At 51.8% G+C, this 26,682-nt stretch overlaps 1 protein-coding gene across 2 annotated transcripts; it reads left to right on the plus strand.

Annotated features, from left to right (window-relative positions):
• fhdc3 (FH2 domain containing 3) lies at positions 1-26,419 on the plus strand. Of its 2 annotated transcripts, none has more exons than XM_052520229.1 (12): positions 1-154; positions 1,343-1,877; positions 3,587-3,648; positions 7,271-7,373; positions 8,380-8,465; positions 9,397-9,497; positions 9,695-9,765; positions 9,973-10,080; positions 16,905-16,975; positions 17,832-17,949; positions 23,595-23,759; positions 24,252-26,419. In XM_052520229.1, the coding sequence occupies exons 2-12, from the start codon at positions 1,449-1,451 to the stop codon at positions 25,515-25,517; spliced, it is 2,580 nt and encodes an 859-aa protein (XP_052376189.1). In that variant the 5' UTR covers positions 1-154; positions 1,343-1,448; the 3' UTR covers positions 25,518-26,419. The 2 variants fall into 2 exon arrangements, with proteins under 2 accessions (XP_052376189.1, XP_052376190.1); XM_052520230.1 differs by having other exon boundaries at positions 20-154; positions 1,428-1,877.
• The last annotated feature ends 263 nt before the right edge of the window (positions 26,420-26,682 follow it).

Genomic DNA, 26,682 nt, shown 5'->3' on the forward strand with positions numbered 1-26,682 from the left:
TATTCATGCGCTCTTCACGGTGCCGCGCGTACTGCAGCCATACAGCACCCAAAGTTGACGTTTCAGATGCAAGACGGTTTGCTGCGGAATGAAATGCTGATCAGCGATTTGCGGACTATATTGTTCATCTGCGTTTGAAATACGATCTAAACTGGTAGGTGAATAAAGAATTATAGCCTACCTGTCAACGCAAAAATGTTTAATGCCAAAACCATCAGTATAGTTGAAAATGCAGTGGAACCCATTTAACTTGGTAATTTAAACCGGATTTTTTTTATGGACATACCTCATCGCGCACAGGCTTTTATCCACCATTTCAAATTAATTTGATGGAAACATCTCAGGTGGGAAAATGCGCATATTGTTTTTAATGTGTATTTTAGATTGTTCGCATGCAACTCTGGCGCTAATTGTATGGAAAACTGGCTAATGACGGTTTTTACCCGTCCATGTGTTGACTGCCACCAGCAACTGGCCGGTGGCCCTTGATTGAAATCAATTGAAAGCTGTCAGTCACTATGTTATAAAGAAAAGAGAGTGATTGAACCTGTTGCTATGTTCTAATGGAAAAATAGAACTTGATTTGAAAGTCACAATATTGTGTGGTTGTTGGATATGTTTGACTATGTAATGGAGTTTGTTATAGGCTACTGCTGAATTTGAACTTTTACTTAATTGACTTATATTTATATATATTGACCTTCCTATTTATTTTTTGTATTGTCCGTTTCATTTGTTTTAATCTCTTTTGACTGAAACCAGTCGAGTTTTACTTACTATAACGTAGCTTCGTTTCTGTTTGCCAAACTTACTTTTGAAACCTGCAAGTTTCTGAGAATATATTCAACACCAATTGTCTATTGGATGCTTTGTGTGAACTGTCATAATTGTTCTCCCTAGAGACAAGTGTTCTATGGTTTGGTACAACATTTTATTACAGCCCTGAATATTCAAATAGAATATATTCAACACCAATTGTCTATTGGATGCTTTGTGTGAACTGTCATTGTTCTCCCTAGAGACAAGTGTTCTATGGTTTGGTACAACATTTTATTACAGCCCTGAATATTCAAATAGAATATATTCAACACCAATTGTCTATTGGATGCTTTGTGTGAACTGTCATAATTGTTCTCCCTAGAGACAAGTGTTCTATGGTTTGGTACAACATTTTATTACAGCCCTGAATATTCAAATAGTTGTAGTTCCATCAGATACTGTGGTCACGTTTTGACACAGGACACATTGACATGGAGAGAAGTGGAGTCACTGTGCCATGTCGGCTTGGGCAGTAAATATGTAAATGTGTCAGATGCGCCTCTCTCTCTCTCCTCTCTCATAGGTCCCTCTGTCCCATCTCTCGTCAGTGATCTGTGCTCCTTCTTGGCCTATATAACTTTTACCTTCCCCCTCTGGATTTACAACAGATTTCTGTCCTCAAGACACCGATGGAAGGAGCTGTAGTCATAGCAACTCATCCCCCTCCTCCCCCTGGCCCCTCTCAACTCCCTCACACACCTCCAAACACACAGGAGTCATCTCTCCATCCCACCCCTGAACCTCCTCCTCTCCCACCTCCCCCCCCCCCACCCCCACCTCCCCCCGCCTCCCCAAGAGGAGGCTGCGATGCCTTCTCCCGTAGCGTACATCGTCGTTCCAAGATGAGGAACTTTAACTGGGATGCCATCCCCCGTCAGTCAGTCCTTGGGAAGAAGAACGTGTGGACGTCCCAGAGGCCCATGGTGGACTTTGAGCTGGACACCCAGAGGATGGAGGAGATGTTTAGCCAGTCTGATACTCAACTGCCTCTGCGAAAGACTGGGCCTGTCAAGAAGACCATCAGGGGCCTGTCCCTATCCACACAGGGCCTACAGAGGGTGAGTACAGGGAGGAGGGGGGTGTAGTGGGGGGTCACAGATGAGAGGTTTGAGCACCACTGGGACTAAGTTACCAAACCAACACAACACCATCTGTCTGGCCTTTCCCGCTCTGTCTGGCCTTTCCCGCTCTGTCTGGCCTTTCCCGCTCTGTCTGGCCTTTCCCGCTCTGTCTGGCCTTTCCCGCTCTGTCTGGCCTTTCCCGCTCTGTCTGGCCTTTCCCGCTCTGTCTGGCCTTTCCCGCTCTGTCTGGCCTTTCCCGCTCTGTCTGGCCTTTCCCGCTCTGTCTGGCCTTTCCCGCTCTGTCTGGCCTTTCCCGCTCTGTCTTGTCTGGCCTTTCCCGCTCTGTCTGGCCTTTCCCGCTCTGTCTCACTTCCCCTGTCTGTTCATGAGTTCAATCAGTCCTCATTAACAATGATCCACAGTCTGTGTGGCTACCAATTGCCTAACATTGAGTGGCTGCTGCCAACACACTGTCATTGACACTGACCCTACTCCAGCCATTTTAATAATGGGAATTGATGGGAATTATGTAAATATATCACTAGCCACTTTAAACAATGCTACCTTATATAATGTTACTTACCCTAAATTATTCATCTCATATGCATATGTATATACTGTACTCTACATCATCGACTGCATCCTTATGTAACACATGTATCACTAGCCACTTTAACTATGCCACTTTGTTTACTTTGTCTACACACTCATCTCATATGTATATACTGTACTCGATACCATCTACTGTATGCTGCTCTATACCATCACTCATTCATATATCCTTATGTACATATTCCTTATCCCCTTACACTGTGTATAAGACAGTAGTTTTGGAATTGTTAGTTAGATTACTTGTTGGTTATCACTGCATTGTCGGAACTAGAAGCACAAGCATTTCGCTACACTCGCATTTAACATCTGCTAACCATGTGTATGTGACAAATAAAATTTGATTTGATTTGCCATCTTGCACCCATTCAACATAGCTTAGATTTATGTTTTCATTACTTCTAAACAAAATAACTTTTTAGGCTTCTCATACACTTCCCTCTGTTTTGATTCTTGCTTGAACAGTTGCTAAGATTATATTTGGTTGTGAGCTTAACAAATGAACTATTTTTGGATACAGCAGTTGTCAGCTAGAATGCTAACGCTCATTGACATAGGCTGTAGCAAAAGCTAGCCAAATAGCCATTTACTGGTTGAAGTGGAAGTGTTTTTTTGGTTTTGTTTTTAAGTGCAATTTAGTTGATTTGCGATTGACTGTCATTACAGTACCAGTCAAAAGTTTGGTCACCTACTCATTCCAGGGTAGTAACTGGAAAAAAAAGTTTACACAAATCAAAATATATTTGCCTTGATGACAGGGGGTAGTGAGTACAACCCAGTACATCACTGGTGCTTCCTGCCATCCATTACCTATATACCATGTGGTGTCAGAGTAAGGCCCAAAAAATTGTCAATCTCCAGTCACCTATGTCGGACAGCAATCTCTGCTACTGCAAGCGGTACCGGAGCGCTAAGTCCAGGTTCCAAAAGCTCCTTAACAGCTTCTACCCCCAAGCCATTAGACTGCTGAACAACTAATCAAATGGCCACCCAGACTATTTACATTGTCACTGGTTTACGCAGCATTTTATTTGCGAAATAGTATTGACTGTCGTTGTTTCTATGTCTGACTAGGTTGTTTCATCTTCTCTCTGTAGGTCTTAATCCTCAACTCTAAGAAGAGTATGAATGTTGGGATCTTTCTGAAGCAGTTCAAGAGGTAAAGCGGGGCCAAGGGTGGGAGGGTATGGAACAAGGGTGGGAGGGTATGGAACAAGGGTGGGAGGGTATGGAACAAGGGTGGGAGGGTATGGAACAAGGGTGGGAGGGTATGGAACAAGGGTGGTGGGAGGGTATGGAACAAGGGTGGTGGGAGGGTATGGAACAAGGGTGGTGGGAGGGCATGGATGGAACAAGGGTGGTGGGAGGGTGGATGGAACAAGGGTGGTGGGAACAAGGGCATGGAACAAGGGTGGACCCAGTGGGAGCATGGTGGGAGGGCATGGACCCAGTGGGAACAAGGGCATGGACCCAGTGGGAACAAGGGCATGGACCCAGTGGGAACAAGGGCATGGACCCAGTGGGAACAAGGGCATGGACCCAGTGGGAACAAGGGCCAAGGGTGGTGGGAGGGTATGGACCCAGTGGGAACAAGGGCCAAGGGTGGGAGGATATGTTACCTGGCTATAGGTGATCGAGTCTGTCACCTAGTTACCTGGCTATAGGTGATCGAGTCTGTCACCTAGTTACCTGGCTATAGGTGATCGAGTCTGTCACCTAGTTACCTGGCTATAGGTGATCGAGTCTGTCACCTAGTTACCTGGCTATAGGTGATCGAGTCTGTCACCTAGTTACCTGGCTATAGGTGATCCAGTCTGTCACCTAGTTACCTGGCTATAGGTGATCGAGTCTGTCACCTAGTTACCTGGCTATAGGTGATCCAGTCTGTCACCTAGTTACCTGGCTAATAGTCTGTCACCTAACCTGGCTGTAATCCAGTCTGTCACCTATATGCCCAGTCTGTCACCTAGTTAGTTACCTGGCTGTAGGTGATCCAGTCTGTCACCTAGTTAGTTACCTGGCTGTAGGTGATCCAGTCTGTCACAGTTACCTGGCTGTAGATGATCCAGTCTGTTACCTAGTTACCTGGCTGTAGGTGATCCAGTCTGTTACCTAGTTACCTGGCTGTAGGTGATTCAGTCTGTTACCTAGTTACCTGGCTGTAGGTGATCCAGTCTGTTACCTAGTTACCTGGCTGTAGGTGATCCAGTCTGTCACCTAGTTACCTGGCTGTAGGTGATCCAGTCTGTCACCTAGTTACCTGGCTGTAGGTGATCCAGTCTGTCACCTAGTTAGTTACCTGGCTGTAGGTGATCCAGTCTGTCACCTAGTTAGTTACCTGGCTGTAGGTGATCCAGTCTGTCACCTAGTTAGTTACCTGGCTGTAGGTGATCCAGTCTGTCACCTAGTTACCTGGCTGTAGGTGATCCAGTCTGTCACCTAGTTACCTGGCTGTAGGTGATCCAGTCTGTCACCTAGTTACCTGGCTGTAGGTGATCCAGTCTGTTACCTAGTTACCTGGCTGTAGGTGATCCAGTCTGTTACCTAGTTACCTGGCTGTAGGTGATCCAGTCTGTTACCTAGTTACCTGGCTGTAGGTGATTCAGTCTGTTACCTAGTTACCTGGCTGTAGGTGATCCAGTCTGTCACCTAGTTACCTGGCTGTAGGTGATCCAGTCTGTCACCTAGTTACCTGGCTGTAGGTGATCCTGGCTGTAGGTGATCCAGTCTGTCACCTAGTTAGTTACCTGGCTGTAGGTGATCCAGTCTGTCACCTAGTTAGTTACCTGGCTGTAGGTGATCCAGTCTGTCACCTAGTTACCTGGCTGTAGATGATCCAGTCTGTTACCTAGTTACCTGGCTGTAGGTGATCCAGTCTGTTACCTAGTTACCTGGCTGTAGGTGATCCAGTCTGTTACCTAGTTACCTGGCTGTAGGTGATTCAGTCTGTTACCTAGTTACCTGGCTGTAGGTGATCCAGTCTGTTACCTAGTTACCTGGCTGTAGGTGATTCAGTATGTTACCTAGTTACCTGGCTGTAGGTGATCCAGTCTGTCACCTAGTTACCTGGCTGTAGGTGATCCAGTCTGTCACCTAGTTACCTGGTTGTAGGTGATCCAGTGGCCTGGCTGTAGGTGATCCAGTCTGTCACCTAGTTAGTTACCTGGCTGTAGGTGATCCAGTCTGTCACCTAGTTAGTTACCTGGCTGTAGGTCATCCAGTCTGTCACCTAGTTACCTGGCTGTAGGTGATCCAGTCTGTTACCTAGTTACCTGGCTGTAGGTGATCCAGTCTGTTACCTAGTTACCTGGCTGTAGGTGATCCAGTCTGTTACCTAGTTACCTGGCTGTAGGTGATCCAGTCTGTTACCTAGTTACCTGGCTGTAGGTGATCCAGTCTGTTACCTAGTTACCTGGCTGTAGGTGATCAGTCTGTTACCTAGTTACCTGGCTGTAGGTGATCCAGTCTGTTACCTAGTTACCTGGCTGTAGGTGATCCAGTCTGTTACCTAGTTACCTGGCTGTAGGTGATTCAGTCTGTTACCTAGTTACCTGGCTGTAGGTGATCCAGTCTGTCACCTAGTTACCTGGCTGTAGGTGATCCAGTCTGTCACCTAGTTACCTGGCTGTAGGTGATCCAGTCTGTTACCTAGTTACCTGGCTGTAGGTGATTCAGTCTGTTACCTAGTTACCTGGCTGTAGGTGATTCAGTCTGTCACCTAGTTACCTGGCTGTAGGTGATCCAGTCTGTTACCTAGTTACCTGGCTGTAGGTGATCCAGTCTGTTACCTAGTTACCTGGCTGTAGGTGATCCAGTCTGTTACCTAGTTACCTGGCTGTAGGTGATCCAGTCTGTTACCTAGTTACCTGGCTGTAGGTGATCCAGTCTGTTACCTAGTTACCTGGCTGTAGGTGATCCAGTCTGTTACCTAGTTACCTGGCTATAGGTGATCCAGTCTGTTACCTAGTTACCTGGCTATAGGTGATCCAGTCTGTTACCTAGTTACCTGGCTGTAGGTGATCCAGTCTGTTACCTAGTTACCTGGCTGTAGGTGATCCAGTCTGTTACCTAGTTACCTGGCTGTAGGTGATCCAGTCTGTTACCTAGTTACCTGGCTGTAGGTGATCCAGTCTGTTACCTAGTTACCTGGCTGTAGGTGATCCAGTCTGTTACCTAGTTACCTGGCTATAGGTGATCCAGTCTGTTACCTAGTTACCTGGCTATAGGTGATCCAGTCTGTTACCTGGCTGTAGGTGATCCAGTCTGTTACCTGGCTGTAGGTGATCCAGTCTGTTACCTAGTTACCTGGCTGTAGGTGATCCAGTCTGTTACCTAGTTACCTGGCTATAGGTGATCCAGTCTGTTACCTAGTTACCTGGTTATAGGTGATCCAGTCTTGTCACCTGGCTATAGGAGTGTATCTTCTTAATGTTATATTTCTGCCACATGCATAACGTTAATTCAATGTCCAGCCCCAACTTTGACTAACAAATGTACCTACTGCAGACGTCACTGTGGTTCTGTGTTTCTCAATGACATCTGCCCTTGAAAGGAATCTATTGGAATCGATGCTATATATATTGTGTGTAGACAAGAATGGTTGATGACGTTGGAACGACAATGCATCCTTGTTTTATTTGTGCGAGAGAGAGAGAGAGCTTGGATATTTCCGTATGTACATAACTGAAGGCAGTCGCTGTATTTCCACGAGAATACTTTTCCATGGCGCAAGTGAGATTAGGGTGACCTTTGCACCGTGGGCTGTTTGTCTCCCCCTGTAGGCCGGTGAGGGACATAGTGGATGACGTCAGAAGGGGGAACTGGCTGAGGTTTGGAGCAGGAAAACTTAAGGAGCTCTGTAAACTATTGCCAGAGGAGGGAGAGGTAAGTGACTAGCTAACCCCATAACTATTTTCTTATGCTCACTCATCACACTGTAAACTACTGCCAGGGGAAGGAGAGGTAACAATGGCTGCATTTAGACCATTCTGATACCGCCCACACACACTACTTGGTCTTTTGGCCAACCACATGAGATCTTTTCACATCTGAGCTGATCTGATTGGTCAAAATACCAATTAGTGAAAATAAGATCACAACTGTGTGCTGCCTGTGTAAACGCAGCCTAACTAACCACCCTCTTTACTCCATCACATGCTCCAGCCCGGGGCGTTACCAGTGAGCTGTCGTTTCGCTCCAGCCCGGGGCGTTACCAGTGAGCTGTCGTTTCGCTCCAGCCCAGGGCGTTACCAGTGAGCTGTCGTTTCGCTCCAGCCCAGGGCGTTACCAGTGAGCTGTCGTTTAGCTCCAGCCCAGGGCGTTACCAGTGAGCTGTCGTTTAGTTCCAGCCCGGGGCTTTACCAGTGATCTGTCGTTTAGCTCCAGCCCGGGGCTTTACCAGTGATCTGTCGTTTGGCTCCAGCCCAGGGCTTTACCAGTGATCTGTCGTTTGGCTCCAGCCCAGGGCTTTACCAGTGATCTGTCGTTTGGCTCCAGCCCAGGGCGTTACCAGTGAGCTGTCGTTTAGCTCCAGCCCAGGGCGTTACCAGTGAGCTGTCGTTTGGCTCCAGCCCGGGGCTTTACCAGTGAGCTGTCGTTTGGCTCCAGCCCGGGGCTTTACCAGTGAGCTGTCGTTTGGCTCCAGCCCGGGGCTTTACCAGTGAGCTGTCGTTTGGCTCCAGCCCGGGGCTTTACCAGTGATCTGTCGTTTGGCTCCAGCCCGGGGCTTTACCAGTGATCTGTCGTTTGGCTCCAGCCCGGGGCTTTACCAGTGATCTGTCGTTTAGCTCCAGCCCGGGGCTTTACCAGTGATCTGTCGTTACATGCGTTTCTTTATGCTCCTTGGTGCCGTCTGTCTGCTGGTACTGATGATGCGTTGTCCTCCCACCAGGTGAAGAAGCTGCGGTCGTTCAGTGGAGACCTGACCCAGCTGTGTGAGCCGGACCTCTTCATGGTGCTGCTAGTTAAAGTACCTGGGTGAGAATGGGGTCATTGTGAGGGCACTAGGTTAGTACCTGGGTGAGAATGGGGGTCATAGTGAGGGTACTAGGTTAGTACCTGGGTGAGAATGGGGGTCATTGTGAGGGTACTAGGTTGGTACCTGGGTGAGAATGGGGTCTAGACCCTGGGTGAGAATGGGGGGTCATTGTGAGGGTACTAGGTTAGTACCTGGGTGAGAATGGGGGTCATTGTGAGGGTCTTTAGTACCTGGAATGGGGGTGCTGGGTACTAGGTTAAAGTACCTGGGTGAGAATGGGGTCATTGTGAGGTACTAGGTTAGTACCTGGGTGAGAATGGGGGTCATTGTGAGGGTACTAGGTTAGTACCTGGGTGAGAATGGGGGTCATTGTGAGGGTACTAGGTTAGTACCTGGGTGAGAATGGGGGTCATTGTGAGGGTACTAGGTTAGTACCTGGGTGAGAATGGGGGTCATTGTGAGGGTACTAGGTTAGTACCTGGGTGAGAATGGGGGTCATTGTGAGGGTACTAGGTTAGTACCTGGGTGAGAATGGGGGTCATTGTGAGGGTACTAGGTTAGTACCTGGGTGAGAATGGGGGTCATTGTGAGGGTACTAGGTTAGTACCTGGGTGAGAATGGGGGTCATTGTGAGGGTACTAGGTTAGTACCTGGGTGAGAATGGGGGTCATTGTGAGGGTACTAGGTTAGTACCTGGGTGAGAATGGGGGTCATTGTGAGGGTACTAGGTTAGTACCTGGGTGAGAATGGGGGTCATTGTGAGGGTACTAGGTTAGTACCTAGGTGAGAATGGGGGTCATTGACGGTGGCGGGGTTAGTTGCGGTGGCGGGGTTAGTTGCGGTGACTGTGGTGGGGTGACGGTGGTGGGGTTGCGGTGATGATGGGGTTGCGATGATTGAGGTTGTGATGATGGTGTTGTCTATCTCTAGCTATGAGGAGCGTCTGAGGACTCTGATGCTGAGAGAAGAATTGTTCCCTCTGATAGATGAGATGAAACACTCCATCGCTGTCATGACCAAGGCAGCTAATGGTGAAACGCTGCTCCACCTCTGTCCCACTACTTAATGCTCTTTCTCTCTCTCTTTATTTCTTTCTCTTTCTCTCTCTTTCTTTCTCTATTTCTCTATTTCTGTCAATTCAAAGGGCTTTATTTTCAGGGGAGACATGTATGTAAGCATTGCCAAAGCAAGTGAACAATAATTCTCTCTCTCTCTCTCTGTCCCTCAGAGCTGTTGGTCTGCGATGATCTCCACTCAATCATCCGCCTGGTGTTAAAGGCCGGGAACTACATGAATGCTGTACGTAACGCAATGATCTACTATCTAGGACTTACAAATTACGTGTGTGTTCTCTATCATATAATACTGTACGTGGGCCTTGTGTTCAAACATTGTTTTTTTTTTATGTGCCGTCTATTCGTTAGTGTCTGTCTGCTAAATGACTAAAGTGAATATGTTAGTGTGTGATTTTAGTCTGTGGGCAGTGACGGTGAACTGTTGTTTTAGGGCGGGTACGCTGGCAGTGCCATCGGTTTCAGGATGGCATCTCTACTAAAGCTGGCAGACACCAAGGCCAACAAACCTGGCATGAACCTCTTGCACTACGTCACCATGGTGAGGGAGAGAGCTGGAGAGGGAGGGAGACATGGATGGGAGATAGCTGGGGTAGGAGGGAGGGAGGGAGGGAGACATAGCTGGGGTAGGAGGGAGGGAGACATAGCTGGGGTAGGAGGGAGGGAGGGAGACATAGCTGGGGTAGGAGGGAGGGAGGGAGACATAGCTGGGGTAGGAGGGAGGGAGGGAGAGAGACATAGCTGGGGTAGGAGGGAGGGAGGGAGAGAGACATAGCTGGGGTAGGAGGGAGGGAGAGAGACATAGCTGGGGTAGGAGGAGGGAGGGAGGGAGAGAGACATAGCTGGGGTAGGAGGGAGGGAGAGAGACATAGCTGGGGTAGGAGGGAGGGAGGGAGAGAGACATAGCTGGGGTAGGAGGGAGGGAGGGAGAGAGACATAGCTGGGGTAGGAGGGAGGGAGGGAGAGAGACATAGCTGGGGTAGGAGGGAGGGAGGGAGGGAGAGACATAGCTGGGGTAGGAGGGAGGGAGGGAGAGAGACATAGCTGGGGTAGGAGGGAGGGAGGGAGAGAGACATAGCTGGGGTAGGGAGGGAGGGAGGGAGGGAGAGAGACATAGCTGGGGTAGGAGGGGGGAGGGAGAGAGAGACATAGCTGGGGTGGGAGGGAGGGAGAGAGACATAGCTGGGGTGGGAGGGAGGGAGGGAGAGAGACATAGCTGGGGTAGGAGGGAGGGAGGGAGGGAGACATAGCTGGGGTAGGAGGGAGGGAGGGAGGGAGAGAGACATAGCTGGGGTAGGAGGGAGGGAGGGAGGGAGAGAGACATAGCTGGGGTGGGAGGGAGGGAGGAGGAGAGAGACATAGCTGGGGTGGGAGGGAGGGAGGGAGGGACATAGCTGGGGTAGGAGGGAGGGAGGGAGAGAGACATAGCTGGGGTAGGAGGGAGGAGGGAGGGAGAGGAGACATAGCTGGGGTAGGAGGGAGGGAGGGAGGGAGGGAGGGAGACATAGCTGGGGTAGGAGGGAGGGAGAGAGAGACATAGCTGGGGTGGGAGGGAGGGAGACATAGCTGGGGTGGGAGGGAGGGAGAGAGACATAGCTGGGGTGGGTGGGAGGGAGGGAGGGAGAGAGACATAGCTGGGGTGGGAGGGAGGGAGGGAGGGAGAGAGACATAGCTGGGGTGGGAGGGAGGGAGGGAGAGAGACATAGCTGGGGAGGGAGGGAGGGAGGGAGAGAGACATAGCTGGGGTAGGAGGGAGGGAGGGGGAGGGGGGTAGGAGGGAGAGAGACATAGCTGGGGTAGGAGGGAGGGAGGGAGAGAGAGACATAGCTGGGGTAGGAGGGAGGGAGGGAGGGAGAGAGACATAGCTGGGGTAGGAGGGAGGGAGGGAGAGAGACATAGCTGGGGTAGGAGGGAGGGAGGGAGGGAGAGAGACATAGCTGGGGTAGGAGGGAGGGAGGGAGGGAGGGAGAGAGACATAGCTGGGGTAGGAGGGAGGGAGGGAGGGAGGGAGAGAGACATAGCTGGGGTAGGAGGGAGGGAGGGAGAGACATAGCTGAGGAGGGAGGGAGGGAGGGAGAGAGACATAGCTGGGGTAGGAGGGAGGGAGGGAGGGAGAGAGACATAGCTGGGGTAGGAGGGAGGGAGGGAGAGAGAGAGACATAGCTGGGGTAGGAGGGAGGGAGAGAGACATAGCTGGGGAGGGAGGGAGGGAGGAGAGAGACATAGCTGGGGTAGGAGGGAGGGAGGGAGGGAGGGAGAGAGACATAGCTGGGGTAGGAGGGAGGGAGGGAGAGAGACATAGCTGGGGTAGGAGGGAGGGAGGGAGGGAGGGAGACATAGCTGGGGTAGGAGGGAGGGAGCGAGGGAGAGAGACATAGCTGGGGTAGGAGGGAGGGAGGGAGGGAGAGAGACATAGCTGGGGTAGGAGGGAGGGAGGGAGGGAGGGAGAGACATAGCTGGGGTAGGAGGGAGGGAGAGGGAGAGAGAGACATAGCTGGGGTAGGAGGGAGGGAGGGAGAGAGAGAGACATAGCTGAGGGAGGGAGGGAGGGAGGGAGAGAGAGACATAGCTGGGGTAGGAGGGAGGGAGAGAGAGAGACATAGCTGGGGTAGGAGGGAGGGAGAGAGAGACATAGCTGGGGGAGGAGGGAGGGAGGGAGAGAGACATAGCTGGGGTAGGAGGGAGGGAGAGAGAGACATAGCTGGGGTAGGAGGGAGGGAGAGAGAGAGACATAGCTGGGGTAGGAGGGAGGGAGGGAGAGAGACATAGCTGGGGTAGGAGGGAGGGAGAGAGACATAGCTGGGGTAGGAGGGAGGGAGGGAGACAAAGCTGGGGTAGGAGGGAGGGAGGGAGACAAAGCTGGGGTAGGAGGGAGGGAGGGAGACAAAGCTGGGGTAGGAGGGAGGGAGACATAGCTGGGGTAGTAGGGAGGGAGGAGGGAGACATAGCTGGGGTAGGAGGGAGGGAGACAAAGCTGGGGTAGGAGGGAGGGAGACAAAGCTGGGGTGGGAGGGAGGGAGACATAGCTGGGGTAGGAGGGAGGGAGGGAGACATAGCTGGGGTAGGAGGGAGGGAGGGAGGGAGGGAGACATAGCTGGGGTAGGAGGGAGGGAGGGAGACATAGCTGGGGTAGGAGGGAGGGAGGGAGAGAAAGCTGGGGTAGGAGGGAGGGAGGGAGACAAAGCTGGGGTAGGAGGGAGGGAGGGAGAGAGACATAGCTGGGGTAGGAGGGAGGGAGGGAGGGAGACATAGCTGGGGTAGGAGGGAGGGAGGGAGACATAGCTGGGGTAGGAGGGAGGGAGGGAGGGAGACATAGCTGGGGTAGGAGGGAGGGAGGGAGAGAGACATAGCTGGGGTAGGAGGGAGGGAGGGAGAGAGACATAGCTGGGGTAGGAGGGAGGGAGGGAGAGAGACATAGCTGGGGTAGGAGGGAGGGAGTGGGAGAGACATAGCTGGGGTAGGAGGGAGGGAGGGAGGGAGAGAGACATAGCTGGGGTAGGAGGGAGGGAGGGAGAGAGACATAGCTGGGGTAGGAGGGAGGGAGGGAGAGAGACATAGCTGGGGTAGGAGGGAGGGAGGGAGAGAGACATAGCTGGGGTAGGAGGGAGGGAGGGAGAGAGACATAGCTGGGGTAGGAGGGAGGGAGGGAGAGGAGAGAGACATAGCTGGGGTAGGAGGGAGGGAGGGAGGGAGAGAGAGAGACATAGCTGGGGTAGGAGGGAGGGAGGGAGGGAGGGAGAGAGAGACATAGCTGGGGTAGGAGGGAGGGAGGGAGAGAGACATAGCTGGGGTAGGAGGGAGGGAGGGAGAGAGAGAGACATAGCTGGGGTAGGAGGGAGGGAGGGAGGGAGAGAGACATAGCTGGGGTAGGAGGGAGGGGAGGGAGAGAGAGACATAGCTGGGGTAGGAGGGAGGGAGGGAGAGAGACATAGCTGGGGAGGAGGGAGGGAGGGAGAGAGAGAGACATAGCTGGGGTAGGAGGGAGGGAGGGAGGGAGAGACATAGCTGGGGTAGGAGGGAGGGAGGGAGAGAGACATAGCTGGGGTAGGAGGGAGGGAGAGAGACATAGCTGGGGTAGGAGGGAGGGAGGGAGGAGAGACATAGCTGGGGTAGGAGGGAGGGAGGGAGGAGAGAGACATAGCTGGGGTAGGAGGGAGGGAGGGAGGGAGAGAGACATAGCTGGGGTAGGAGGGAGGGAGGGAGGGAGACATAGCTGGGGTAGGAGGGAGGGAGGGGGAGGGAGAGAGACATAGCTGGGGTAGGAGGGAGGGAGACATAGCTGGGGTAGGAGGGAGGGAGGGAGGGAGACATAGCTGGGGTAGGAGGGAGGGAGACATAGCTGGGGTAGGAGGGAGGGAGACATAGCTGGGGTAGGAGGGAGGGAGAGAGACATAGCTGGGGTAGGAGGGAGGGAGACATAGCTGGGGTAGGAGGGAGGGAGGGAGGGAGACAGACATAGCTGGGGTAGGAGGGAGGGAGGGAGGGAGAGACAAGCTGGGGTAGGAGGGAGGGAGGGAGGGAGACAAAGCTGGGGTAGGAGGGAGGGAGACATAGCTGGGGTAGGAGGGAGGGAGACATAGCTGGGGAGGAGGGAGGGAGACATAGCTGGGGTAGGAGGGAGGGAGACATAGCTGGGGTAGGAGGGAGGGAGGGAGACATAGCTGGGGTAGGAGGGAGGGAGGGAGAGAGACATAGCTGGGGTAGGAGGGAGGGAGGGAGACATAGCTGGGGTAGGAGGGAGGGAGGGAGAGAGAGACATAGCTGGGGTAGGAGGGAGGGAGGGAGGGAGACATAGCTGGGGTAGGAGGGAGGGAGGGCGGGAGAGAGAGAGACATAGCTGGGGTAGGAGGGAGGGAGGGAGAGAGACATAGCTGGGGTAGGAGGGAGGGAGGGAGGGAGACATAGCTGGGGTAGGAGGGAGGGAGGGAGAGAGACATAGCTGGGGTAGGGGGAGGGAGGGAGGGAGAGAGACATAGCTGGGGTAGGAGGGAGGGAGGGAGGGAGACATAGCTGGGGTAGGAGGGAGGGAGGGAGACATAGCTGGGGTAGGAGGGAGGGAGGGAGACATAGCTGGGGTAGGAGGGAGGGGGAGGGAGACATAGCTGGGGTAGGAGGGAGGGAGGGAGGAGGGAGGGAGGGAGGGAGACATAGCTGGGGTAGGAGGGAGGGAGGGAGAGAGACATAGCTGGGGTAGGAGGGAGGGGAGGGAGAGAGACATAGCTGGGGTAGGAGGGAGGGAGGGAGGGAGACATAGCTGGGGTAGGAGGGGGGGGAGACAAAGCTGGGGTAGGAGGGAGGGAGAGACATAGCTGGGGTAGGAGGGAGGGAGAGACATAGCTGGGGTAGGAGGGAGGGAGGAGACATAGCTGGGGTAGGAGGGAGGGAGGGAGACATAGCTGGGGTAGGAGGGAGGGAGGGAGACATAGCTGGGGTAGGGAGGGAGGGAGGGAGGGAGACATAGCTGGGGTAGGAGGGAGGAGACATAGCTGGGGTAGGAGGGAGGGAGGAGAGGGAGACATAGCTGGGGTAGGAGGGAGGGAGGGAGGGAGACATAGCTGGGGTAGGAGGGAGGGAGGGAGGGAGACATAGCTGGGGTAGGAGGGGGAGGGAGGGAGGGAGGGAGGGAGACATAGCTGGGGTAGGGGGAGGGAGGGAGGGAGGGAGGGAGACATAGCTGGGGTAGGAGGGAGGGAGGGAGGGAGACATAGCTGGGGTAGGAGGGAGGGAGGGAGGGAGACATAGCTGGGGTAGGAGGGAGGGAGGGAGGGAGGGAGACATAGCTGGGGTAGGAGGGAGGGAGGGAGACATAGCTGGGGTAGGAGGAGGGGGAGACATAGCTGGGGTAGGAGGGAGGGAGACATAGCTGGGGTAGGAGGGAGGGAGGGAGGGAGACATAGCTGGGGTAGGAGGGAGGGAGGGAGGAGACATAGCTGGGGTAGGAGGGAGGGGGAGGGAGACATAGCTGGGGTAGGAGGGAGGGAGGGAGGGAGACATAGCTGGGGTAGGAGGGAGGGAGGGAGGGAGACATAGCTGGGGAGGGAGGGAGACATAGCTGGGGGAGGGAGGGAGACATAGCTGGGGTAGGAGGGAGGGAGGGAGGGAGACATAGCTGGGGAGGGAGGGAGGGAGGGAGACATAGCTGGGGTAGGAGGGAGGGAGGGAGACATAGCTGGGGTAGGAGGGAGGGAGGGAGACATAGCTGGGGTAGGAGGGAGGGAGGGAGACAGAGCTGGGGTAGGAGGGAGGGAGGGAGACAAAGCTGGGGTAGGAGGGAGGGAGGGAGACATAGCTGGGGTAGGAGGAGGGAGGGAGACATAGCTGGGGTAGGAGGGAGGGAGGGAGGAGACATAGCTGGGGTAGGAGGGAGGGAGACATAGCTGGGGTAGGAGGGAGGGAGGGAGACATAGCTGGGGTAGGAGGGAGGGAGGGAGGGAGACATAGCTGGGGTAGGAGGGAGGGAGGGAGGGAGACATAGCTGGGGTAGGAGGGAGGGAGGGAGGGAGACATAGCTGGGGAGGAGGGAGGGAGGGAGGGAGACATAGCTGGGGTAGGAGGGAGGGAGGGAGGGAGACATAGCTGGGGTAGGGAGGGAGGGAGGGAGACATAGCTGGGGTAGGAGGGAGGGAGGGAGGGAGACATAGCTGGGGAGGGAGGGAGGAAGGCTGAGGGAGGGAGGGAGACATAGCTGGGGTAGGAGGGAGGGAGGGAGACATAGCTGGGGTAGGAGGGAGGGAGGGAGGGAGACATAGCTGGGGTAGGAGGGAGGGAGGGAGGGAGACATAGCTGGGGTAGGAGGGAGGGAGGGAGGGAGACATAGCTGGGGTAGGAGGGAGGGAGACATAGCTGGGGTAGGAGGGAGGGAGGGAGGGAGACATAGCTGGGGTAGGAGGGAGGGAGGGAGGGAGACATAGCTGGGGTAGGGAGGGAGGGAGACATAGCTGGGGTAGGAGGGAGGGAGGGAGGGAGACATAGCTGGGGTAGGAGGGAGGGAGGGAGGGAGACATAGCTGGGGTAGGAGGGAGGGAGGGAGGGAGACATAGCTGGGGGAGGGAGGGAGGGGAGACATAGCTGGGGTAGGAGGGAGGGAGGGAGACATAGCTGGGGTAGGAGGGAGGGAGGGAGGGAGACATAGCTGGGGTGGGAGGGAGACATAGCTGGGGAGGGAGGAAGGGAGGGAGACATAGCTGGGGTGGGAGGAAGGGAGGGAGGGAGGGAGCGCCGGCAGGGCAGAGAGAGATGAGGGTGAGAAAGGGATTAATATGAAAATATAAATGAAGACTATGTGAATGTACACATCCAGGCTCAGAGGATAAAACATTCTACAGTAACGAAACTAACTCGTCTTCTCTCTCTGTCCCCCCACAGCAAGCACAGGAAATAGACGTTGCCCTGCTGAACTTCCCTGAGCAGCTTCAACACATTGGGATGGCTGCAAGGTAGACTATCATTACGACCAGTTACTTACTACCTTGTACCTATTCAAACTCATGGTTTTTATGGTTGTTTAGCGATTGGTTGCTCACAATGTGTAAAGAGCTTCATGATTTCTATTCCGGAAATGAAAAGTGCTCTACAAATGAAGTGTATGATTATTGGCTTGGAATATGTGAAATGTTTATTGTTATTGATTTTAGATTTGGGGATTCTTTATCATATACTGTTCTGTTGATGAAGTGGTACATGCATGTATTTACTGTGTTAATGATGAAGTGGTACATGCATGTATTTACTGTGGTAATGCCAAGTGGTACATGCATGTATTTACTGTGGTAATGCCAAGTGGTACATGCATGTATTTACTGTGGTAATGATAAAGTGGTACATGCATGTATTTACTGTGGTAATGCCAAGTGGTAGGGCATGTATTTACTGTGGTAGCCATAGCTGGTACAGGGTAATGCATGGTACATGCATGTATTTACTGTGGTAATGCCAAGTGGTACATGCATGTATTTACTGTGGTAATGACAAAGTGGTACATGCATGTATTTACTGTGGTAATGATAAAGTGGTACATGCATGTATTTACTGTGGTAATGCCAAGTGGTACATGCATGTATTTACTGTGGTAATGATAATGTGGTACATGCATGTATTTACTGTGGTAATGCCAAGTGGTACATGCATGTATTTACTGTGGTAATGTTGATGTGGTACATGTATGTATTTACTGTGGTAATGTTGAGGGAAGTGGTACATGCATGTATTTACTGTTCTCTGATGAAGTGCTACATGCATGTATTTACTGTGGTAATGTTGAAGTGGTACACACAATTTTTATTTTTTATTTAGGGTGCAGAAGCAGGAGGTGGAGTTAGACTTTCAGAGGGAGGCGGAGAAGGTGAAGGAAGCTAAGATGGACGCCAGCACACAGCCTGAGCTTCAGTTACAGATGGAGACCTTCCTCATGGTGAGAGATGACACACACACACACACACACACACACACACCTTTCTGCCCCTGAACAAGGCAGTTAACCCACTGTTCCCCGGTAGGCCGTCAATGTAAAAAAACATTTTTTTCTTAACTGACTTGCCTAGTTAAATAAAATAAAATACAAATATATTGCTTGAGTGTAAAATCACTGGATCAATGAGAAGGCACGTTTCTGCCACAAATAGTCTCACACATAATTACTGGTCTTCTGGACATTTTGTTAAAATTAACTTAGATTTTTACAGTGAATGTGACAACATTTAACCATAAAACAAACACATGCAACTGTACCTGTAGTGTTCTTCTCTCCCACTCTGTTCTTCTCTCTCCCTCTCCCACTCTGTTCTTCTCTCTCCCTCTCCCACTCTGTTCTTCTCTCTCTCTCTCCCACTCTGTTCTTCTCTCTCTCTCTCCCACTCTGTTCTTCTCTCTCTCTCTCCCACTCTGTTCTTCTCTCTCTCTCTCCCACTCTGTTCTTCTCTCTCTCTCTCCCACTCTGTTCTTCTCTCTCTCTCTCCCACTCTGTTCTTCTCTCTCTCTCTCCCACTCTGTTCTTCTCTCTCTCTCTCCCACTCTGTTCTTCTCTCTCTCTCTCCCACTCTGTTCTTCTCTCTCTCTCTCTCCCACTCTGTTCTTCTCTCTCTCTCTCTCCCCACTCTGTTCTTCTCTCACTCTCTCCCACTCTGTTCTTCTCTCACTCTCTCCCACTCTGTTCTTCTCTCACTCTCTCCCACTCTGTTCTTCTCTCTCTCTCTCCCCACTCTGTTCTTCTCTCTCTCTCCCACTCTGTTCTTCTCTCTCTCTCCCACTCTGTTCTTCTCTCTCTCTCTCCCACTCTGTTCTTCTCTCTCTCTCTCTCCCACTCTGTTCTTCTCTCTCTCTCTCTCCCACTCTGTTCTTCTCTCTCTCTCTCTCTCCCACTCTGTTCTTCTCTCTCTCTCTCTCTCTCTCTCTTTCTCTCTCTCTCTCTCCCACTCTGTTCTTCTCTCTCTCTCTCTCCTCCCACTCTGTTCTTCTCTCTCTCTCTCTCTCTCACTCTGTTTCTCTCTCTCTCTCTCTCCTCTGTTCTTCTCTCTCTCTCTCTCACTCTGTTCTTCTCTCTCTCTCTCACTCTGTTCTTCTCTCTCTCTCCCACTCTGTTCTTCTCTCTCTCTCTCCCACTCTGTTCTTCTCTCTCTCTCTCCCACTCTGTTCTTCTCTCTCTCTCCCCACTCTGTTCTTCTCTCTCTCTCCCACTCTGTTCTTCTCTCTCTCTCCCACTCTGTTCTTCTCGCTCTCTCCCACTCTGTTCTTCTCGCTCTCTCCCACTCTGTTCTTCTCGCTCTCTCCCACTCTGTTCTTCTCGCTCTCTCCCACTCTGTTCTTCTCGAAAAGTTCTTCTCGCTCTCTCTCCTCTGTTCTTCTCGCTCTTCTCCCTCTGTTCTTCTCGCTCTCTCTCTCTCACTCTGTTATTCTCGCTCTCTCTCTCTCACTCTGTTATTCTCTCTCTCTCACTCTGTTATTCTCGCTCTCTCTCTCTCACTCTGTTATTCTCGCTCTCTCTCTCTCACTCTGTTATTCTCGCTCTCTCTCTCTCACTCTGTTATTCTCGATGTTATTCTCGCTCTGGTCTGTTATTCTCGCTCTCTCTCTCACTCTGTTATTCTCGCTCTCTCTCTCACTCTGTTATTCTCGCTCTCTCTCTCTCACTCTGTTCTTCTCGCTCTCTCTCTCTCACTCTGTTCTTCTCGCTCTCTCTCTCTCACTCTGTTCTTCTCGCTCTCGCTCTCTCACTCTGTTCTTCTCGCTCTCGCTCTCTCACTCTGTTCTTCTCGCTCTCGCTCTCTCTCTCTCACTCTGTTCTTCTCGCTCTCGCTCTCTCTCTCTCACTCTGTTCTTCTCGCTATTCTCTCTCACTCTGTTCTTCTCTCTCTCTCTCTCTCACTCTGTTCTACTCTCTCATCTACTCTGTTCTTCTCTCTCTCTCTCTCTCTCAAAGTTCTTCTCTCTCTGCATCTCTTTCACTCTGTTCTTCTTCTCTCTCTCTCTCTCACTCTGTTCTTCTCTCTCTCTCTCTCTCACTCTGTTCTTCTCTCTCTCTCTCTCTCTCTCTGTTCTTCTCTCTCTCTCTCTCTCACTCTGTTCTTCTCTCTCTCTCTCTCTCACTCTGTTCTTCTCTCTCTCTCTCTCTCACTCTGTTCTTCTCTCTCTCTCTCTCTCACTCTGTTCTTCTCTCTCTCTCTCTCTCTCACTCTGTTCTTCTCTCTCTCTCTCTCTCACTCTGTTCTTCTCTCTCTCTCTCTCTCTCACTCTGTTCTTCTCTCTCTCTCTCTCTCACTCTGTTCTTCTCTCTCTCTCTCTCACTCTGTTCTTCTCTCTCTCTCTCTCTCACTCTGTTCTTCTCTCTCTCTCTCTCTCACTCTGTTCTTCTCTCTCTCTCTCTCTCTCACTCTGTTCTTCTCTCTCTCTCTCTCTCTCACTCTGTTCTTCTCTCTCTCTCTCTCTCACTGTTCTTCTCTCTCTCTCTCTCTCACTCTGTTCTTCTCTCTCTCTCTCTTCACTCTGTTCTTCATCTCTACTCTCTCTCACTCTGTTCTTCTCTCTCTCTCTGTTCTTCTCTCTGTTCTTCTCACTCTGTTCTTCTCTCTCTCTCTCTCACTCTGTTCTTCTCTCTCTCTTCTCTCACTCTGTTCTCTCTCTCTGTTCTCTGCTCTCTCTCTCTCTCTCACTCTGTTCTTCTCTCTCGCTACATGTTCATCTCTCGTATTTACTCTGTTCTTCTCTCGCTCTCTCTCACTCTGTTCTTCTCGTACACTCTGTTCTTCTCGCTATTTTCTGTTATTCTCGCTAAACTCTGTTATTCTCGCTCTCTCTCTCCCACTGCATTCTCGCTCTCTCTCTCCCACTCTGTTATTCTCGCTGGACTCTGTTATTCTCGCTCTCTCTCCCACTCTGTTATTCTCGCTCTCTCTCTCCCACTCTGTAATTCTCGCTCTCTCTCCCACTCTGTAATTCTCGCTCTCTCTCACTCTGTTCTTCTCGCTCTCTCTCACTCTGTTCTTCTCGCTCTCTCTCACTCTGTTCTTCTCTCTCTCTCTCTCTCTCTCTCTGTTCTTCTCTCTCTCTCTCTCTCACTCTGTTCTTCTCGCTCTCAGTCTGTTCTTCTCAGCTCTCTCTCTCTCTCTGTTCTTCTCGCTCTCTCTCTCTCACTCTGTTCTTCTCTCTCTCTCTCTCTCACTCTGTTCTTCTCTCTCACTCTGTTCTTCTCTCTCTCTCTCACTCTGTTCTTCTCTCTCTCTCTCTCTGTTCTTCTCTCTCTCTCCCACTCTGTTCTTCTCTCTCTCTCCCACTCTGTTCTTCTCTCTCTCTCTCTCTCTGTTCTTCTCTCTCTCCCACTCTGTTCTTCACTCAACTCTGTTCTTCTTCTCTCTCTCTCTCTCTCTGTTCTTCTCGCTCACTCTCTCTCTGTTCTTCTCGCTCACTCTCTCTCTGTTCTTCTCGCACTCTCTCTCTCTCTCTCTGTTCTTCTCGCTGACTCTGTTCTTCTCGCTCCTCTCTCTCCCACTCTGTTCTTCTCGCTCTCTCTCTCTCACTCTCTCTCTCCCACTCTGTTCTTCTCTCTCTCTCTCCTCTGTTCTTCTCTCTCTCTCTCAAACTCACTCTGTTCTTCTCTCTCTCTCTCTCTCAATGTTCTTCTCATTTTTCTCTCTCTCTGTTCTTCTCTCTCTCTCTCACTCTGTTCTTCTAGTTCTTCTCTCTCTCTCTCAAATCTCTCTGTTCTTCTTCTCTCTCTCTCTCTCTCACTCTGTTCTTCTCTCTCTCTCTCTCACTCTGTTATTCTCGCTCTCTCTCTCTCACTCTGTTATTCTCGCTCTCTCTCTCCCACTCTGTTATTCTCGCTCTCTCTCGCTCTCTCTCACTCTGTTCTTCTCGCTCTCTCTCACTCTGTTCTTCTCGCTTTCTCACTCTGTTCTTCTCTCTCTCTCTCACTCTGTACTTCTCATCTCTCACTCTGTTCTTCTCGCTCTACTCACTCTGTTCTTCTCGCTCTCTCTCACTCTGTTCTTCTCTCTCTCTCCCACTCTGTTCTTCTCTCTCTCTCCCACTCTGTTCTTCTCTCTCTCTCTCCACTCTGTTCTTCTCTCTCTCTCTCACTCTGTTCTTCTCTCTCTCTCTCACTCTGTTCTTCTCTCTCTCTCTCACTCTGTTCTTCTCTCTCTCTCACTCTGTTCTTCTCTCTCTCTCTCCCACTTCTCTCTTCTTCTCTCTCTGTTCTTCTTCTCTCTCTCTCTCTCTCTGTTCTTCTCTCTCTCTCTCTCCTCACTCTGTTCTTCTCGCTCACTCTCTCTCTGTTCTTCTCGCTCACTCTGTTCTTCTCTCTCTCTCTCCCACTCTGTTCTTCTCTCTCTCTCTCCCCCACTCTGTTCTTCTCTCTCTCTCTCCCACTCTGTTCTTCTCTCTCTCTCTCCCACTCTGTTCTTCTCTCTCTCTCCCCACTCTGTTCTTCTCGCTCTCTCTCTCCCACTCTGTTCTTCTCTCTCTCTCTCTCACTCTGTTCTTCTCTCTCTCACTCTGTTCTTCTCTCTCTCTCACTCTGCTCTTCTCTCTCTCACTCTCTCACTCTGTTCTTCTCTCTCTCTCTCTCTCTCTGTTCTTCTCTCTCTCTCTCTCTCACTCTGTTCTTCTCTCTCTCTCTCTCCACTCTGTTCTTCTCTCTCTCTCTCTCTCTGTTCTTCTCTCCCACTCTGTTCTTCTCTCTCTCCCACTCTCACTCTGTTCTTCTCTCTCTCTCTCTCTCTGTTCTTCTCTCTCCTCACTCTGTTCTTCTCTCTCTCTCTCTCTCACTCTGTTCTTCTCGCTCTCTCTCTCTCTCACTCTGTTCTTCTCTCTCTCTCTCTCCCACTCTGTTCTTCTCTCTCTCTCTCTCTCCACTCTGTTCTTCTCGCTCTCTCTCTCTCCCACTCTGTTCTTCTCTCTCTCTCTCCCCACTCTGTTCTTCTCTCTCTCTCTCTCCCACTCTGTTCTTCTCTCTCTCTCTCCCACTCTGTTCTTCTCTCCTCTCTCTCTCCCACTCTGTTCTTCTCTCTCTCTCTCTCCCACTCTGTTCTTCTCGCTCTCTCTCTCTCCCACTCTGTTCTTCTCTCTCTCTCTCCCCACTCTGTTCTTCTCGCTCTCTCTCTCTCCCACTCTGTTCTTCTCGCTCTCTCTCTCTCCCACTCTGTTCTTCTCGCTCTCTCTCTCTCCCACTCTGTTCTTCTCGCTCTCTCTCTCTCCCACTCTGTTCTTCTCGCTCTCTCTCTCTCCCACTCTGTTCTTCTCGCTCTCTCTCTCTCCACTCTGTTCTTCTCTCTCTCTCTCTCTGTTCTTCTCGCTCTCTCTCTCTCCCACTCTGTTCTTCTCGCTCTCTCTCTCTCCCACTCTGTTCTTCTCTCTCTCTCTCTCCCACTCTGTTCTTCTCGCTCTCTCTCTCTCCCACTCTGTTCTTCTCTCTCTCTCTCTCTCTCCCACTCTGTTCTTCTCGCTCTCTCTCCCACTCTGTTCTAATGCTGCTTTCAACCCCAGTAGTTTTCCTGTAAATATTTTCTCTCTCGCTAACCTAGTGATCTGACTGTAGAACTCTGTGTGCCCCTGTCTTGTCAGAGGGCGGAGGCCAGGCTGGCTGACCTCCAGGCCTGTCTGTTGAACCTCAACTCCCTGAGCCAAGCTGTAGCAGAGTATTTCTGTGAAGACCCAGCCACATTTCGACTGGAGGTCTGCTGCTCCATATTCCACTCATTCTGTGAGCGCTTCAACAGGGCTGTTCAGGTGAGACACAATGCTACCCCCCCCCCAGAAATCCTGGTTGGAAGATTCCTGCTTATTCCTTTGTAATTCCAGGAATCTTCCAACCAGGATTTCTGGAAAACTGGGGAATTTGTGGAAATGTATTTGTTTTGATGGTACTATTGATTAGTGCATTGTTGGGAAAGGGCAAGAAAGGAATTTGACTGTACTAGTGCATGTGACTATAAAACTTGAAATGTTGCTAGGTGACACGTTAACACATGATGATGATGATGAAGAATAATAATCTGGGACAGTCTGAATTTCCTAAAGAATATAGTGGTCTTCACAGTGACAGGCACTGTCCATCAGCCCACTATCCATCTGTCCACATTTAGTTGAATATTGGGTCACTCAAACACAACCACCCCGGCCCCCCAAACTCTGTTTTAGCCCACTCACACCCTGCCATCTTTTCTCTCTCGCTCCTTTCCTCTCTCTCACCTCCATCGCTGTGTCTCTCCTCCCAATCAGGAGAACCGTGAGCGTGAGGCAGCCGAGCTGAGACGCAGGCAGAGGGAGAGGTTCTGTAATGTGGCCAAGCGTCGCTCCACTGCCACCTGCTCTGACCTGGAGCCCGCCGGTCCTGGCTCTGCCATGGAGTCTATCCTCCACAGCTTCCTGACCACCATACACCCCAGGGGCCCGGCAAGGCGCAGACGCCACCACCTCCCCCCTGTGATGTTGTCCCCCATCGGGGGCTCGCCCATTGAGCCCTGCCCCAAGTCCAACCCCCTGGCCGATGAGCCAGAGACTAGAGCTGATCCAGGGCCTAGCCGGTTCACCAGACCAGGAGGGAGCACCCTGGGTGGGGAGGCAGGTGTGGTGACACCCCGGAAGGACCAGGAGGACCAGGGGCAGAGGGAGAAGAAGAGAGGGGAGGGCTGGCCCAGGGAGCTGGGTAGCCCTGATGCGGTGGTGGAGAGGTTGGATGGGGGGGTGGAGAAGGACTCCTATCTGGACCCCCCTTCAGAGCAGAAGGAGAAGGAAAACGAGGGGGAGACAGCGACCCCAGGGGACCAGTGGAGATATTTTGGGTCAAATAGAGCCTCTTCCATCAACCAGAAACGGACCCCTAAGAGCTGTGGCCGTCGCAGCCTGTCGTCCATCGACCAGAAACGGACCACTAAGAGCTGTGGCCGTCGCAGCCTGTCGTCCATCGACCAGAAACGAACCACTAAGAGCTGTGGCCGTCGCAGCCTGTCCCCTCGCCAACACACACCCCCCACCCAGGAGGAGGAGAAGAGAGCGGGCGAGGAGAAGGAAGAGGTGCAGAGGATGCGTGTCGTGTCCAGGAAGATGCTTCGCTACCAGACTGGCCGAGGCAGGCTATCTGCTGACCTAGAACATCCTGAACTGCCAGAGTTGGGTGACAAAGCGAGCTTCGTCCCCCAAAACCACACCCCCCAACGCTCCACACCTCACCCTCTCCACCCCCACCCTATTTCGCAACCCTCCACCCCTCACCCCAGGGAGATGAGAGAGGTAGACCTGGCTCTCTGTAACAGCATGGAGAACCTGGGCTCTCCCTGGATCATCCTCAGCCCCCAAATCTCACCCCAAAACCAAACCCCCCACAGACAACACTCCTTCTTCGCCCCCAGCGCCGACGATGGCCTTGACGATGGTGTCTGGTCATTGCCCCCCACCCCCACCCGCCCTACCACCCCCACCCGCCCTTCCACCGCCTCCCACCCTTCCACCGCCACCTGCCCCCTCTGGTGCTGCTGGGGAGGATGAGGGCTATGGAGGGACACCCTGGACCCTCGGACCTCCATGGAGAAGCAGGGAGGGGGCCCATGTCCCTGCCTGACTGCCCCAGTCAGAGAGCTCTGTCCCAGGGCCCCATGCTTCGCTCTCTCTCCCTGGATGAGTCTGGAGGGAGCCAGGCTCCAGGATTCAGATTCCGCCTTGGGGACCTGTTTCAGAGACGTACCGCGCTGTGGTCCCCAGTTGGTGCTGAGACTGAGACAGGGTTTGCTACAGAGGCTCATAAACCCTTGGAGAGGCAGAACAGTAGTTCTGGGATTGTGTCCTTCTTCAGACGCTTTGGGGAGAGGAGATGAGCCAGCTTGGAGGAACAGGGCTCCCGAGGAACATATACTTAACGAGGGGAGGATAGAGGATTTGTCTTTATTTTTTTTCTTTTAGTATTTGTGTTGATCTTATTTCATTTTTAAAGTGACTCCTACTCCTATTTGAGGGTGACCGCTCTTTTAATGAACAGCCCAAGGTAAACATGCACTTACCTTGGATGGGAGACCTCTGTCTCTGTGGGGCTGAGAGGCTTATTGTTTTAAAACTGTTCCAGATCGTACCCTATTCCCTACCTAGTGTACTCCTTTTGACCAAAGCCTTGTAGGCCCTGGTATAAAGTAGTGCACTTCATAGGGAATAGGGTGCCCATTTGAGAGGCACAGTAAGTGAACCACGTATGCACATCATACCACTTTTAATTCTTCACAGATCCAGATAAAAAAAATGGTCTTTGTACAAGACCAAAACACAGCTCTCCTTTTTAGCGTGTACATGATCTCAGGTATAGTGTGAAACAACAGAATATACTACCGTCACACTTGAAAAAAACATTTTAAATTTGTTATCTTAAGTGTAATTTTTATGTAATAAAACGGGTCTTTCTACCTCGGCCTTATTTTTGTCTTTTGAGCTCACTCACAGTTAATATGATAATATATATACCATTAACAAGATGCTTTTATCCAAAGGGACTGACAGTTGTGCCTTTAACTTATGGGTAGTCCCGGGAATTGAACCCACTATCCTGTTGCAAGCACCAAAGCTGTGGGGGGGGGGGGATATTAGGAGAAAGGAGGGAGGGAAGACTGGAGGCTTCTAAATAATGTGTTTATTTATTAAGCTGAAACGTTTTTTTTTTTTTTTTTTT

Source organism: Oncorhynchus keta, chromosome 6, assembly GCF_023373465.1.
Source record: "Oncorhynchus keta strain PuntledgeMale-10-30-2019 chromosome 6, Oket_V2, whole genome shotgun sequence".
NCBI lineage: Eukaryota > Metazoa > Chordata > Actinopteri > Salmoniformes > Salmonidae > Oncorhynchus > Oncorhynchus keta.